Source organism: Meleagris gallopavo, chromosome 1 (assembly GCF_905368555.1).
Source record: "Meleagris gallopavo chromosome 1, MGAL_WU_HG_1.1, whole genome shotgun sequence".
In the NCBI taxonomy this organism is placed as follows: Eukaryota; Metazoa; Chordata; class Aves; order Galliformes; family Phasianidae; genus Meleagris; species Meleagris gallopavo.
In genome coordinates, this window is record NC_139404.1 from 193,739,154 (window position 1) to 193,755,808 (window position 16,655).

A 16,655-nucleotide genomic window follows, 5' to 3' on the forward strand; every position below is an offset into this window, starting at 1 on the left:
GACACAGTGCTCAGAAGAGAGCACTGCAGTATTACTATTAATGAGGATCTGTGGTCAATAAATGCCGACTTTCTGTACTCCGTGGAGAAGCAGGCAGAGAGGAAAGAAACCTCAGGTCCCTGTCCTACACCATGGACCACTCACATCTGCTCTCATGGGTGCACAGTGGAGCAGGGTCACATCTCTGTGAGATGGATAATGGTGGTCCTGAGAGCCATGGGAGGGAGGAAGCAGAGGAAATGGGGCAGAGGTGCTCTTCGTTGTACCATGACAAGCTCACGCGGTGCAGAGCTGACCTACCCGTGCCGTGCTGCTGATGCTGAGCTGCTCCAGGGGCAACAGCAGCCTTCAGGCTACTGCCCAGATGAACCCCAAAATGGGAACCAGAGCAGAGTCTTACAGAACAGCCACAGACCCGAAGGGACAGGCAGAGCTTCTGCTCTGGGCCCTCTCAGGACAAACTTCATGATGAATTTAGGAAAATGAGAGCAACAACCAGCTGGCATGAATCACCATAACTGATTCACCTTGCCATGCCTGAACACAAACACCGAGGATTTCTGAGGATGCCGTTTCCTTAGGAGGGAACAGAAGGCAGAGAAGACTCCAGAAGATGTACGGGCACGGCACAGTGCAGTCAGAGCAGATGGTTTTGCAGCAGGCAGAAAGTTCCATGTTACTGCTGTAAGGAGAGCCATCTAACTGAGCCCTGGCTCATCACCCCCAGCTGAAAGGCAGCTCAGATGGCTTCTGTGCCACAGCAGTAAACTGAGGGGGAATATAACCGCGGGTTCCACGAGCACTGCTCTGCTCCCACAGCATCTGGTGGCACACAGCATTGGGTCTGTGCAGACAGAGGTCAGTGCCCCAGCTCTGCAGCCTGGATGCTGCTGCAGGACCCCAACCTGTTCATTCCATCTGCACAGGTCAGGAGCACAGCACTTCTGCATTGCTGGTTGTTAATAAACTTCAGCAGCGAAAAAAAACCAAAGCAAAGCACTGGTTGTAGCTGTTGCCTTAAGGAGTGCAGTGAAATTCACGGGGGTCAGGGGCTCACTCCTAACCTGGATGTCTCATTTTGGGATCTGGACTTTACCCTGCCTGCGTGTTTGCTCTGATCCAGGAGGCACAGAGCAGCCCTGGCTGTGCTCAGGTCATCATTCATGTGATTCAGTGCCAGGCACTCAGAGCCTGAGCTTCATGCCATACAAGTTACTTACAGTGCAAACATCAGCACTGGAGCTGCCTTGCAGCCTTGTGCTGTGCTGATTTAATATCATGGGAAATCTTATGTGTCTGAAACTTTAGTCTCCCCAACTCTTTGGGGCTGTTCACAACAGAAATGCACAGAATTGCACAGAGGACCTCTGGGCTCTGCAGCAAAGGGCCCTGGCCCTGTTCACACGTCCCTCTCCCCATATCCTTGTAAAGGAATTCTCCAGGCTCTGTTCAGAGGGGATGTGAGGCACGAGGTCAGGTGTGAGAGCCAGGATATTCAGACAGAAGTGAATGATTTAATTACACAACTGCTGGCTTATCCCTCAGCACAAGAAGGAATCCAGAAATGGGCCAAAGCAGCTCAGTGTGGATGAGGAGGTGTCCCAAGGCAGTTCCATTTGAGGTAAGCTTTTTCCTGCCTGTAACTGAGCTGATGGTTTGCTCTCACCTCTGTTCCTCACCAGGGAGCCCAGGATCATTGCCAGGGTGTCAGAGAATCATAGAATCCCAGCATGGCCTGGGTTGCAAAGGAGCACAGTGCTCATCTTTTTTCAACCCCCTGCTGTGTGCAGGTCACCAACCAGCAGCCCAGGCTGCCCAGAGCCACATCCAGCCTGGCCTTGGATGCCTGCAGGGATGGGGCATCCACACCCTCCTTGGGCAACCTGTTCCACTGCCTCACCACCCTCTGGCTGAAAACCTCCCTTGTCCATCTACTCAGCACAAGGATGCAGACCTGTGGCCAAGAGTCCCAGCTCCTGTTCTCTCACCAGAGCCTCTGCCTTGGGCTGGGGGCAAACCAAGCCCCCAGAACACCAGGATGGGATGCATTGGGGCACACTGCAGTGGACTCCTGGAGCAGCCTCAGCCCTTCGTGCCGTGCTGGGAGCAGCATCCCCACAGCACAACACCCCTATCAGCTGCCGTGCAGCCCGCTGCCCGCTGCCCCCCTATCGCCCCCCGGCAGCCCCACGCCCTGCCAGCCCCACACCAGATAGTTCCTCACCGCCCTGACTGCAGCCCGAGATAAATCCAGCACCGGGCTGCGCCCACCGCACCGCCGCCTGCTTTTTCCCCTTGGGGTTAGCAGACGTGGGCTGGGGTCTGGGCACGCCTCCACCCAGCAGCTGCTGTCGTTTCCTGGGGTCACACTGCTCTGCAGCTGTGGTAGCTATGGGAAAACTGAGTTTTCCTCCCGTCGTTTTCCTCACGGAGGAGAGAGGTGATCAGGGGAGGATTTCAGGGTCTTCTTCGTCACCATTGCCCAAAATGCTGACAGTGGTGCCAAGTGAACACAGCACAGCTGGTGGGGCAAGAGGGAGCTGAGCCCCGCATCTGCTCCTCCATCGGTGTGGGGTTCCTAAAGGTGTTCCCAGGGGGTTCTGTGCAGGAGGTAAGCATGGGAGGGGAAGCAGACCCACAGAGAAGGTCCCTTTGGGACCATTCAGGTGAAATACATGACTGCAGTGCCCTGACCAGGAAGGCAGCAGTGCAGAAATGTCTTCAAGCATTATGAGATGTTGAGTGCTATACATTATATTATGTCCTATATGTGACACTGTTTCCTACAAGTGATGCTGTGTCCTACATGTCCTATACATTGTGTCCTGCTCTTGGTATTGTGTACTGTATGTGGCAGTCGTGTTCTACATTAACACTGCATCTTACAGGTGCCGCTGCGCCTTACAGGTCGTACTGCGTCCTGTCACACATGTCCTACAAGTGACTCGTGCCCACTCAGCATGGAATTCCTTCTGGGGAGTTCTACAATGCAGGGCCCAAACTCACAGCTGTGGGCTCAGGAGAGCAGAAAGTGGCTGCGAGGCCACTGCCCAAAGCTGGACAGTGGGTGTTCCCCATCTCCAGGCAAGAAGGGAGCAGGGAAGGACCCCCATCCCCCAAATACCCAGTGGGAACCACAAGAACTGTGCAGCCCCAGGCACTTGCTGATGGAAGGTGCCTGTGAGCAAAGAAGGTTCCTGCGGGGCCAGGAAGGTGCACTGCTGTGCTCAGAGCTGGGCCTTCCTCCTCCTGTTTGCAGCACGGATGAGGAATGGTGAGCACTGCACTTTCTGAATAAGTTATGTTCCTCCGTTGCATTTGAAGCAATGAATGCTGACAGTGGACCAGGGATGGGCCTGAAGTCCATCACAAATTTTACTCAGCTCACAGAACCATCGAGGTCAGAAAAGACCTTCAAGATCACCAAGCCCAGCCATTAACCTGACCTACCAAGTTCCACCACTCAGCCCTTATGCCCTTTTAAATACCCCCAGGGGTGTGGTCTCCATCACTGCCATGGGCATTCCTCTCTTAACCACCCTCTCCATGAAGGAATTATTTCTCATGCCCAGTCTAAACCTTTCCCAGCACAACCTGGGCCCACTGCACAACACGAGGCCATTGTACAACACTGAACCGTAGAGTGGTGTGGGTCGGAAGGGACCTCGAAGATCACCAGGTTCCAACTCCCCTGCCACAGGCATGGCCACCAACCTCCAGCGGACTGTTGTACAGCATGAGACCAGTACACGACCTGAAACCACCGCACAACATTTGACCTTTGCACTACGTGGGACCACTGCACAGCACGAGGTCACCGACAGCCTGAGAACATTGCATAAGGTGACGCCACGGGTGACCAGCGCACAGCGTGACACCTTTCTCCCAGGGGTCCCACACCGCGCCAGCACTGACCACAGCCCACAGATATTGGCTCCCCCACCCCAAGGCCCACAGTGCTGAGGCTGCCCTGCAGCAGGGCGCTCGGAAGCCCACTTTCTGCAGCAGGATGCTGTGCTGAGTCATGGCTGTGTGTGGTTGCCATGGGGCGATAACATGGCTGGTGCAAACAGCAGGGCAGGGCGGTGATAAGGCCTTTGGCTCGCTTTTGTGCTGCGTCAGAATTCTGAGACAGCAGAAAACACTTCTGCTGAGGCAGTGTAGCAGCCAACTGAAAAATATTTAGTGCTTCTTTGGTATTTATTTGTATTTTCAAGCAGAGGCAGGAGAGCTCTCTTGGTTACTCACCGCGGGCTGGACATGTGTCCTGCAGCTGTGGGACTTCCCAGCTGCTCTCCATCCCAGGGCGGTGACCAGGGACCATAATCCCAAAGGGACAAGTGGGACACGTCCTGGTGGCCAACCCCTCTTCTCCAGGGAGGTGTGGGAGTCAGCAGGGATGGAGGCGTTTAAGGACCACGGAGATGTGGCGCTGAGGGACGCGGTCAGTAGGTGTGATGGGATGAGTTGGGGTTGGACTTGGGGGTCTAAGAGGGCTTTTCTGACCTTCGTGATTTGATGATTCTATGACCCTGTGTCTGACCCTATTTCTGTGGCACAAGACCTTGCTTCCCTGCACACAGGAAGGCTTTTGGGAGCTCAGAGAGCCCCCCGCTTCCCCATGCTGGTGCAGCTCCTGATCCACCATCAGTTCGGCTGGGGGTTGGTGTTCAGCTGTGGGGAAACTGAGGCAGGGCAGCCTCTCACCCCAAAGGTCCCAGAATGCTCCAGGCAGGGCAAGGTCCCCGTTAGGAAAGGGATCCCGGAGTGGCTGAGTGCTGCCATACCACACCTGTCTCCAACGAGTGAGATACAGCACACTGCAATCCTCTCTACCTGGGCTTCCAGGAGCGTTCAGGATGGAAGTCGTCCCAGACCCACTTCATCTCAGCTGCCTGTCACCCCCAGAGCTGCAGCTGTATACCATCCCCTTCCCACCAGGCGGGCAGACTGCAGCTGGAGGCACCTCTGCTGCTCTGGGATGTGCTTTGTTCTGTCCGTTCTTATTGCAAATCCTCCAGCATGGGGAAGAGGAGGATCAGACCTCAGGGTAATGTGAGGCAGCAGCTTTGCTTTCCGTCTGTCTTCAGCAGCCCAATGCTCCGACCAGGAGCAGCTCAGCTCTCAAACCCAAAGCCAAATGAAAGCCAATGCTCCTCTCCAGGCAGGGAAACTGAGGCACGGGTTTAAGAAAGAATGAGAGGGAAGGAAAAAAACGACAGAAAAAAGAGGCCAGGCTGGCCGTAACCCCAACCCTGATTGCAACTCTTGCTCCCCACAGGCACCCATGGGTGCTGGCAGGACATTTCAAGGAGAAGCTGCTTGCATGTGCTGAGGGGGCACAGCAGCAATAAAATCCTCTCCGTGAATTTCTGTCTTCACACTTTTTTCTCCTCCACACCCATTTCCTCCTTTACTTTGAGTCCATAACAGCACTCACGGGACCCCACATGCACCCCTTTGTAGTGGACATCAGCCATGGGCACAAGCACTGGGATGCTTTCTTATCACACAGCTGAGCCCAGCCACAGATCCCAGCAGCACCCATCTGGGCTGGGAGGGCTCCAAGGTCTCCTCCAGGCACCCTGATCCACAGAAAAAGCTGTGAAAAGCACCCCGTGACAGTGTGTCCCCTGTGCAGATGGAGCTGTGCTGCAGAGAGGTTATCCCCAACCCTGAATCCGAGCCAACTCTGAGTCTGATGTGTTCAAGGCTTGCTGTACTTTCGTGTGTCACTCCCTGGCATTTACACCCCAGTGCCCAGGATGGGGATACGCTCTTCCCCTGCCACACCTCCAGTGTCCACGGTTTAGACCTTTGAGCTGGCATTTCCCTGAGGCAGTTCCTCTTTGCAGTAAAGCCACCTCCACCACCCCCTGTGCACCACGTCAGCTCCCTGAGGTGGGCACTGCTCCTCAGAGCTGTGCTCTGCCCCCTTCCCAAGGGCTTCCACAGTGATGGGAATCTTTCAAAGACCCAGACTCTCATTTTCCCCTGGTTATGAGGGGGAAGAGGCAGCCCTGCATCTGTTCAGACCATTTTCCACTCACAGCCCCCAAACCACTCAAGGGAGTGTGGGGGTCCCTCTGGTCGGTGACCCTTCTAAGGCAGACAGGAGTTGGACATGCAGAACAGTCTGCAGGTACTGTGGGGAAAGGACCCCACATGTGAGAGTCTTAGTCCTTTCCCCACCCCTCCTGGCAGCAGGAGACCCTGCCTTCACCTGCCAGAAAAGTTCCCTTAGAAAACTGCCCATAAAAGCAGTTCCACTTCTGTATTTCTAGTGGGGGGATCCTCAGAGACATCCAGCTTTGATGCAGCTTCCTTCTGATTTCCAGTTTACTGCTATCCAGGGTCAATTTCCAGATGTTGCTTTGTCAGTAAACACTTTCTTTCAGCTTAGTAAGACCTTCTTTCCTTCCGTGGGTTTGTACACGATGTGTTGTTTTGCTGGTTTAAAAGAATCAAGGTCTCCTGATCTCTGCTCCTCAGCTGCGGTATTCCCACAAGCAGATCAGTGTCTGACCCACTATCAGCCCTTTTCTTTCACTGCTTGGTGTCTGTGTCAGTGTGTGCATGCAGGGAGATGAGCACACTCATCCTGCCAGGCTCTGCTGCGTCACAGTGCTGCTGGTGGTGGTGATGCCTCTGACTGAAGTGCTTTGGGCCAAAGGACCCCAGACTACTTGTGGTTCTCACTGTGTGTGTGAATCATAGAATCACAGCATGGTTTGGGTTGGAAAGGAGCTCAAGGATCACGAAGCTCCAATCCCCACCACAGGCAGGGCCACCAACCTCCACATCTCACAGCAGCCCAGGCTGCCCAGGGCCCCATCCAACCTGGCCTTGAACACCTCCAGGGATGGACGGGGATCCACAGCCTCTCTGGGCAGCTGTTCCAGCACCTCCCCACTCTCACAGCAAACAACTTCCCCTTGACAGCCAACTGAAATCTGCCCTCCCTCACCTTCCAACCATTCCCCTGTCCTGCTGTTATCTCCCCTTTCCAAGAGCTGACTCCCCTCCTGTCTGCAGGCTCCCTTGAGGTCCTGCAGGCTGCACTGAGGTCACCCCGCAGCTTCTCTTCCCCATGCTGAACAAGCCCAGCTCCCTCAGCCTGTCTTTGTAGTGTGATTTGTGACCCTCAGCTATTTAAGGACAAGGTGGAGCATCCCTGTCTCACCCCACTTGGGACCAACAGCAGCCAGACGGGATGCTGACATTCTTCCTGGGTGGCTTTGCATCACGGAAAACCACTCAGCTGTCTCCTCCATGCACCTCCTGGTGCTGCTGGGGAACTGGCTGCTCCCTGTTGTCATTAAGGAGAGCAGAGCCTGCACGTACCCATGAACCTCCTCCTCGCTATGCCAGCTGTGGCTGTCCTGGGCCTGTCCACATCTGAGATCCCAACCACACTGAGGGTGCTGTGAGTGGAGCCAGAGAGATCAGCTTAGCACTCGCCTCTTCCAAACGTTTTTCATTCACAGCCTCACAGACACTGACTGTGTCTTCATTCTGGCTATAGCCTTTGACCACGATGTGGCCATCTGACACCCACAGCGATATTCCTCCACCCTCACTGACTCCATCATGGAATAGGATGAGAGATAACGGCCTCACGTTGTGCCAGGGGAGGGTCAGGTTGGATTTAGCAAAAACTCCTTCTCTAAGAGTGGTGATGGAGTGGCACAGCTGCCCATGGAGGTGTTCAAGAACTGTGGGGATGTGGCACTGAGGACACAGTCAGTGGCCATGGTGGGTGGGCTGGGCTTGGGGATCTGGGAGGGCTTTTCCAGCCTTCATGATTTGATGATTCTATGAACATCTGCATAGCAATTCTCCAGCTTATGAACATCTGCATAGCAATTCTCCATCCCAATCCTACTGACCTAGCTGTATTTCTCCAGACCAGGAAGATCTTCCATCCCTTCTGCTTGCACCCAGACACCATCAAATATGCAGGCAGACACAGCAGTGTCTGTGGCCTTTTTGTGCTTCTCTCCATGCTGGGTTTGGACTTGCTCTTTGTCCTTCTATCCTATCTTCTGATCCTTAAGGCTGTTCTGAATGCTATGACTTGGAGAGAGTGTCCCAGAGTCCTCAAAACCTGCATCTCCCACATCCGTGCTGTCCTGCTCTTCCTTATCGCCTCTCTGTGATGCACTGGATTGGCAAACATACATCACCCCAGACCAACACTGTCACAGCAAACTCCCCCTTGATAGGACAAGGGGAATGGTTTTAAAGTGAGCCAGGGGAGGTTTGGGTTGGATGTGAGGAGGAAGTTTTTCATGCAGAGGGTGGTGAGGCAGTGGAACAGGTTGCCCAAGGAGGCTGTGGATGCCCCAGCCCTGCAGGCATTCAAGGCCAGGCTGGATGTGGCTCTGGGCAGCCTGGGCTGCTGGTTGGCGACCTGCACACAGCAGGGGGTTGGAAGTGGGTGAGCACTGTGCTCCTTTGCAACCCAGGCCATTCTATCATTCTATGATTCTAAATCTCTCAGCCTAAAGCTTTTTCCCCGTATCCCCCAGATGTCTGCAGGCTCGAAGAGCAGCGAGATGCGTTCGGAGGAAAGCGATCCCGTGCCACCTTCCCCTGCTGTCCCCGCACGCTGCGGGGCTCCGGATCGGGGTTGGGGGGGGCAGCGTTGGGCCGGAGCGGAGCCCCGTGCGGCTCTCTGCTGCCCCCTGGCGGGAGCGGAGCGCAATTACAGTCATGGGGGGCTCCCCCTGTGCCTCCCGCGGATCCCCGTTCCAGGACCTTCCAGGAAAGCCTGCTTCTTTTCTTCAACCTTTCCGCATTTTCTTCTTTTTTTTTCTGAGGCTCTATGTGAGGTCTCCGGTTCGAGTACTCGGCCGAGTGGTTTCCTGGAGGCGCTTTGCAGAGGAGGCGCAGTGGAGCCGCTGTGGGTTGAAGGGTGCTGAGCACAGAGCCGTGCCCCAGCCCGTAGCACAGCCGCTGGGCTTAAGGCTGTGTGTTTGCCTTCATGTTTTCACTTTTGGGCTGAGGAACGTTAAGTCTGCACCCGCTTCTCAGACCTGAGCTGCAGGGACAGCTGTGGGACAGGACAGGGAATGCCCGAAATCACAGCATTGTAGGGATTGGAAGGGATCTCCAGTCATCATCGAGTCCACCCCCCCCAGATGCTGGGCAGTGCCACAGCCAGCCCTGTTCCCTGCAGACATCTGTCCTGCTTTCAGCTGCGACAGAATTCATGCTCTTTCTGGCTGCTGCAATGGAGCTGCTTAGGACTTAGGACGGGAATAATGCTGATAACACAGATATGTTTGGGCTGTCACAGGGCAGTGCTTACACAAGCCAAAGATGTTTCAGCTTCTCACACTGCCCTGCCAGCACGAGGCTGGGAGGAAAGAGCCCTCACCTCAGCATGGAGCTCTGCACGCCGATGGCCAGGTTTGGGAGAGGTAACTCCAGCTTCACCAATACAATATTGGTTTTCAGGCATCAGAAATAACTGTTAGATGTACATCTCGAGGGGGTGAATGAGGCATGAGAACCTCGTTTGATTAAAATCAGGTGTTCCTACACTAAATTCAGCCCCAGCCAGGTGCTAAGTGCTGCAGTTCCTGTGCTGGGGCACAGGCTCACAGCTGGCAACAATGAATTCCTGCAAACATCCCATCTTCTGGAGCTTGAAAACCTAATTTTAAAATATTTATTCCCATGATGTCAGACCACAATTTTCCCAACTCAGTGAAAGAGAAAAAGAAAATATATAAAATAAGGCAATCTATCTGCTTTCATTTCAGCCAATAAATCCAGATTTATTGCTTAATTTCGGGTACCCAGGTTTTCATCCTTTTATTAGTTCCCATTCCCCCACAACCTCCCTCTCCTCACCCACCTGTTTCCCATTCCTTCTCTCTGTTAATACTGGATTTCCTTTTTATGTCCCCAAAGAGAGCATAAGGCAGCAGTGAGTGCACAGAGCAGGAACTGCAGTGCATGTTGCAGAGCAGACACATTTGCTGCGTTAATCACCTGGTGCTCAAAGCAGCTTTCGGATGCCCACGCAGGCAAAGGAAGGCAGTGAGCACAGAAGATCCTGTGCTGTCTCTGTAGGTTTGGCTGGAGGACATCAGTGCCATCATCTGTGTGCCTTCACCAACCCATCCCATCCTGCTCCCCCCATCACTGCTCCCCAGTGGTGTTGTCCCATGCTGAAATCTCCCCAGACAAACCACACTGAAGGAGTTCCAGCCCCAATCCCCTCCCTTTGGCCATGCTTTTCATCACATCTGTCCAGCAGCACAGAGCTGAGCTCTGCATGCAGGCCCCATGGGAGCACACAACACACAAACGCCGCTGCTCCCATATCCCTCTGTGGGCAATGTCCTGATTGTCACAGAGAGGGTGAGCTGTGTGCAGCTGTTGGGCACGTTGCTGGTGCTGAGGGACCTGGTTTGAGCCAGAAGGTAGAATCGTGGAATGACAGAATGGCCTGGGTTGCAAAGGCCCACAGCGCTCATCCAGTTCCAACCCCCTGCTGTGTGCAGGGTCACCAACCAGCAGCCCAGGCTGCCCAGAGCCACATCCAGCCTGGAATTGGATGTGGAAAACTCACCCAGATCACACAGCAGATTTAGGCTCCGAGGTCAGCACCTTGCAGGGGTGGTGGGAGAACAAATAGAAGTCCCAGGGCAGCACCCAGGAGAAAAGCTGCAGCAGCACCTGGTGTGCAAAGGGGACTCTGCATGGAGAGGAATGTGCACATGTTGGCCCTGCACGTCTGGTCACTGGAGGGGCTGGGCTGGGTGGGTGCACAGCTGTGGCAGCTGAGGCCACACAGAGGCTGTGATGCAGCACGGGGCACACTGCAGTGGGGCAGCACTGCACTCTGCTGTAGCATAAACACCCCACAGCACAGCGGGGCAGTCCTTGGGCACTGACTTGGGCAAAAGCTGGGGATGCTGAGCAGCTCTGTGCAAACCCTGTGCTGTTGCACAGCTCTCCTGTCCCCCAGCGCTCTGCCTCAGACCTTTCCTTCTGAATTTTGCTTTAAAGCTCAGCAGCGGCTCTGCCTCCCAGCACGGCCACTCCCTGAGATCACACACTCCACACGGAGCTCCCCTTCCACACTGCTTTGTTCTGCACTGCCTCTTGGATCAGCCATCAAACGCCATGCTGCCCTGGGTGCTGTGCCTCGCAGGGACCGCAGTCTGCCATCATACGAAGTGTGAAAGGAAGGAGGGGTGATGGAGGCACAGAAGGAAGCAGCATGCTGCATGAAACCAGCATCGCTCAGCCCAAAGCTCTCACCTGCCTCATGTCTTCTGGGCGCGACAGAACGAAAACACAATAAATAATAGCAATGAGAGCCCGGGGCCGTGGGTTCCTGGATGCTCTGCCAAGCCTGGCACTGACTTGTGGCTGCTAGCAAATCCCTCTGCTGGGTTTCAGCACCTGGTCTATGAGGCACACTTTTAATCTAATTTATCGCTTGATTTGGAGTCAGTACTACAGCACGTCCTCCAGTGCGTGAGGGGAATCGTATTTCCAAACAGCTTCGAGATCCAGAGCAACAAACGGCTCCAGCAAAACCCAGGTGTGTTTCACTCCTTAAGAGCTGTGCTTCCCACCCTCCCCATTTCCGCTTGCAGGGCAGAGAGCCCAAACCAGCTCAGACATCACCTCACCGTGGAGGCTGCCAAACAGAGCAAGCAGCCTGCTTCCTTCCTGCTGCTGGGCCAGGAGCTGCACGCCGGGCTCTCCATCCCCTTCTGCCTGATGCACATTGCAACACTCCTCAGCAACCGCCTCCTGTCTGTCAGTGTGATGGAGCAAAGCGTCCAGGTGTGGAGCCCCCAGCACAAGAAAGACAGGGAGCTGTTGGAGAGGGTCCAGAGGAGTCACAAAGATGAGCAGAGGCTGCAGCACCTCCCTACAAAGACAGGCTGAGGGAGCTGGGCTTGTTCAGCATGGAGAAGAGAAGCTGCGGGGTGACCTCAGTGCAGCCTGCAGGACCTCAAGGGAGCCTGCAGACAGGAGGGGAGTCAGCTCTTGGAAAGGGGAGATAACAGCAGGACAGGGGAATGGTTGGAAGGTGAGGGAGGGCAGATTGGAGTTGGATGTGAGGGGGAAGTTGTTTGCTGTGAGAGTGGGGAGGTGCTGGAACAGCTGCCCAGAGAGGCTGTGGATCCCCGTCCATCCCTGGAGGTGTTCAAGGCCAGGTTGGATGGGGCCCTGGGCAGCCTGGGCTGCTGTGAGATGTGGAGGTTGGTGGCCCTGCCTGTGGTGGGGGTTGGAGCTTCGTGATCCTCGAGGTCCCTTCCAACTCAGACCATTCTGTGATTCTATGATTCTATGAAGCCTCCATGATCTCATGCACCTTTTCCTGGCTCTGCTGGTGGTGTCTGACCTCATGTTGTCCTCCTCCACACTGCCCAAGGCCCTGAGCATATTCTGGTCCCTTTCCAAGGAGATGTCTTTCCATGACTGCCTTACTCAAATGCTCTTCTTCACACACACGAGCTTCACTGCAGAGTCAACCGTTCTGATTGCTGTGATGCTGGACTGCTCCATCACCACCTGCGATACCCTGCGATGCACCACTGTGTCCATGCACGTGGTGATAGCCAAGACAGGGCTGGCTGCCCTAGCCCAGAGCTTCTGCACGATGTTCCCAGCCACATTCCTCCTCCTGAAGCTGCCGTTCCGTGGGCACAGTGTTATCCCACACATCCACTATGAGCATACGGGCATCGCCCGCTTGGCCTGCATCGACATCTCCACCAACATCTGGTTCTGGTTTGCCACCACCCTCCTTGTGCCCAGGGTGCTCATCACAGCATCCTACAGACTCATCTTCAGGGCCATCTTCAGGCTCTCCTCCATGGCCACTCAGGTGAAGGCAGCTGGGACCTGCAGCTCTCATGTGTGCATTGTGTTGTATTCTACACACCAGCACTGTTTTCATTTCTCACTCTTTGCTTTGGCCACAACATCTCCTGCCATGCCCACATCCCTTCGGCCAACCTCTACGTGCTCCTACTGTCCGTGTTAAACCCCATCATCTACACGTTTAGAAACAAGCTAATCAGGGAAAGGGTGTCCCAGATGCTCTTTAGGACCGGACAGTGGCAATGACAGGGATGTTCTTCCTATGAAAGGAAATTGTCTGCATCAGATAAGCAAAGTGTACGTGTGTGCAATAACACGGCTTCCTCCTTTTTTAGACTCAGCATCTCAACTGAGCAGATTTCCTGGTAGATTCTTCCCCAGAACAAATCACATCACTCCTACAAAAGGAAAAAATAGGGAGGGACCACGTAGCAGAATTTTGGCTGAAGCAGCCTGGTGCTGTCCCGTGAACATCAGAGCTTTGTCAGCGGGTTTGGTTGTCTCAAGGCCAGGAGAAGCAGCTGAGCCGAGGTGTGTTGGAAGGACAGTCCTTACTGCATCTCTGGTAGCACGTGGTCAATGAATGGATTATCACAGAACGGTTTGGGTTGGAAGGGACCTTCGAGATCCTCTATTTCCACCCTCCCTATTGCTCACAGCCTGGCTTTGATTGGATGGGATTTCGAGCAACCCGGTCTGGAGGGAAAGCCTGGGAAGGCCTGCAGCCAACCCATGACCCAACTACAGGAATCCACCCCGAGGAGCTCCTGGGTCAGCTCTGCAGACCCACAGCCGGGGTGTTCAGGGCTGTGCATCTCCTGGGCGCCTGCGTTCACTTCCACTGTCTCATCATTAACTTTGTACCACTGAGAATGACTCTTCTTCCTGATGACTGCTTTCAAGTCTTTGTGATCACTGTGTTCCCTAATTAGCTGATACAAATTGCTGCTGTTTGCAGCATAATATTCATGGATATATCCAGTACTTTGTTGGCAACGTTTTAAAATTTATTGAAGCATTTACTTCTTTTTATTTAACCGGAGAAAGCAGACAGAACATAATTCCCCATTAGACATCGTTTTAAGAGGCAAATCAATAGAAAAATTGCATTTGGTTAAAATGTTTATGCAGTTCTATCACTCACAGTCGTACGCATTTGTTCTAATTAATAGTATCTTGTGTGCAGTGCAAGAAGCCACGTCTGACCATAAGGATGGCTCACATTTCAGCTGACGTTTTATTGCCCAGGTCCTAGCAGAGTTATTCAGGTTGGCAGCAGGAGACGGCTTTGCCCCTGCGATCACAGATAGACCCTCAGCTCCGAAAAGTGGCTGTGGAGTCACTTCTTCTGCAGCTTCCTGGGGGCCAAGCACAAATCTATTTGGTTTTCACGTCTCATTCAGTGGGGCTCACCGCGGTGGACCAGCAGGCAGATGTTGGCCATAAGGACATGAGCAGAGGGAGGAGGATATTTTCCCAAATCAGAGGTGGGCTGATTATTGAATGCCCATTCCTGCAGGCATTCAAGGCCAGGCTGGATGTGGCTCTGGGCAGCCTGGGCTGCTGGTTGGTGACTCTGCACACAGCAGGGGGTTGAAACAAGATGAGCATTGTGGTCCATTTCAACCAAGGCCATTCCAATTTCTGTGATGATTCTATGATTATTGGGATGTGAAAATGTAAGACAGCGTAAGTAGAGGAGACACGGATGTTCGAGTCCTTTAGTGCTCCTCTTCAGACGCAAAAACTATGCCAAAAGTGTTTCTGTCTCATAGGGGTCACATCAATGTGACCGGGTCACACTGGTGACATCCCAGTGCCCACAAGAAAGAGTAAGATGGAACACTGACCCACTGATACTGCAGCCTGGTCAGGAGGAAGGAACACCACCAGTACCTCTACGGTGGCCAGCCTCATGCCAGTCCATGGCCATGGAGCTTGTCACGATGGATGTACTCCCCATGGGCTGTGCATGTGACAGCACACAAAATTTGGAGATGGAGAGGAGGGGAAGGAACACATCTATCAGAGGTGTGCACCGAAGGGATGTCTCCCAGACTCCGGCCCTCCAGCCTGGGGCTGCACTGGGATGGCTCCCTGCAGGATGCAGGCTGGACCCAGAGCCCAGCTGTGATCCCATCAGTGCCAACTGAGGAACCACAGCAGCTGCAACCCAGCCTTCATGACAAGGTCTGCTGGTGGAAGAACATCTGCAGCCCACAGGGAGCCCAGGGACTGCTCCTCCTGCAGGAGCCACAGCCTTCATCTGAAATAAAAGCAGCACTTAAAATGTAATTTAAAACAAAAGCAGTGGGACGAATCTGGTCAGGCCTAAGGCCATCTATGGCAACAGCACACTGTGTCCCAGAGCACTGTTTTTATTTGTGCTAATTGCCATTATAATAACGACTGCTGTGGCTCAGCTGTATATTTGAGCTCTGTGGGATCTACGTTCTGAGTTGTGTTTCACGATCCGTGAGTCATTCTGATTGCAGTAAGGCTGTCAGCTCACAACCATCCTAATTTATGATCCTATCTCAGCTGTCCCAAGAAGCTCTGATGCCCTCTGGAAGTGTCCTTGCAGGGGCTGGGGTCAGTGTAAGGAGCACAGTGATGGAAATTCCTCCCTTGGTTCAGCTGGGAGTGCCCTGTTTTTCATAGCATCATTAAATCACAGAATGCCCTGGGTAGCAAAGGAGCACAGCGCTCACCCAGCTCCAACCCCCTGCTGTGTGCAGGTCACCAACCAGCAGCCCAGGCTGCCCAGAGCCACATCCAGCCTGGCCTTGAATGCCTGCAGGGATGGGGCATCCACAGCCTCCTTGGGCAACCTGTTCCACTGCCTCACCACCCTCTGCATGAAAAACTTCCTCCTCACATCCAACCCAAACCTCCCCTGGCTCACTTTCAAACCATTCCCCTTGTCCTGTCACCACCCACCCTCACAAACAGCCGTTCCCCCTCCTGTTTATCCGCTCCCTCCAAGCACTGAAGGCCACACTGAGGTCTCCCTGCAGCTTCTCTTCTCCAAGCCAAACAATCCCAGTTCCCTCAGCCTTTCCTCATAGCAGAGCTGCTGCAGCCCTCTGATCACCTGGTAGTGGCTCAAGCTCAGCAATGCACTCTGGCTCACTTATAAAATCACCATACGATGTACATGCTACTTCATCTCAGAAATTAAGACAGATGGACAGAAGGTGTTTTGCCCTGTGTATAAACTCTGTCACCCTCTCACAGCAGATAAAGGATCTGATTGATCTGACTTATACTCAACAAATTATTCAAGTTTCTGCTTTTCTTCTTCATCCACCAAAATCATTTATTTGCACACATTTCCTAGGGATCTGGGTTCAAATTTACCCTAGAATTTAAACCCTTTGGATGTGGTGCTCAGGGACACAATTTAGCAGAGGGTTGTTAGAGTTATGGTAGGATGGTTGGGTTGTGGTTGGACTTGATGATCTTTGAGGTCTTTTCCAACCTGAAAATCCTATGATTATGTGATTCTATTCCCAGGGAGGCCCTGACCACGAATTGCTGGGCGGTGTGATGGAGCACAAGGCAATCCATCCCACGAAGCTAAAGAGCCCCGACCCTGACCCTAACCCTGTGCTGGCTCCTTACTTTTCCCTCTGGCCATGATCAGGCCGAGGTACTCTGTTTACTGGAAGTTTCTTCTCTCTGGAGCAATCAGACCACTTTTTGACCAGGTTCAGGGATATTTATTTTCTCTGCCTTTTCCAGGCTTCCTATATTTCCTCCCTCCCTCACCATTGTGTCTGAATGGCGGTGAA

General features: G+C 53.7%; 1 protein-coding gene across 1 annotated transcript; it reads left to right on the forward strand.

Annotated features, from left to right (window-relative positions):
* The first annotated feature begins 12,329 nt into the window (after positions 1–12,329).
* Positions 12,330–15,578, forward strand: LOC109365521 (olfactory receptor 52B2-like). Its single transcript, XM_031552104.2, is given in 2 exon segments — positions 12,330–12,905; positions 12,908–15,578. Coding segments are annotated over 2 exon segments (762 nt in total). The 5' UTR covers positions 12,330–12,343; the 3' UTR covers positions 13,108–15,578.
* Positions 15,579–16,655: the final 1,077 nt, after the last annotated feature.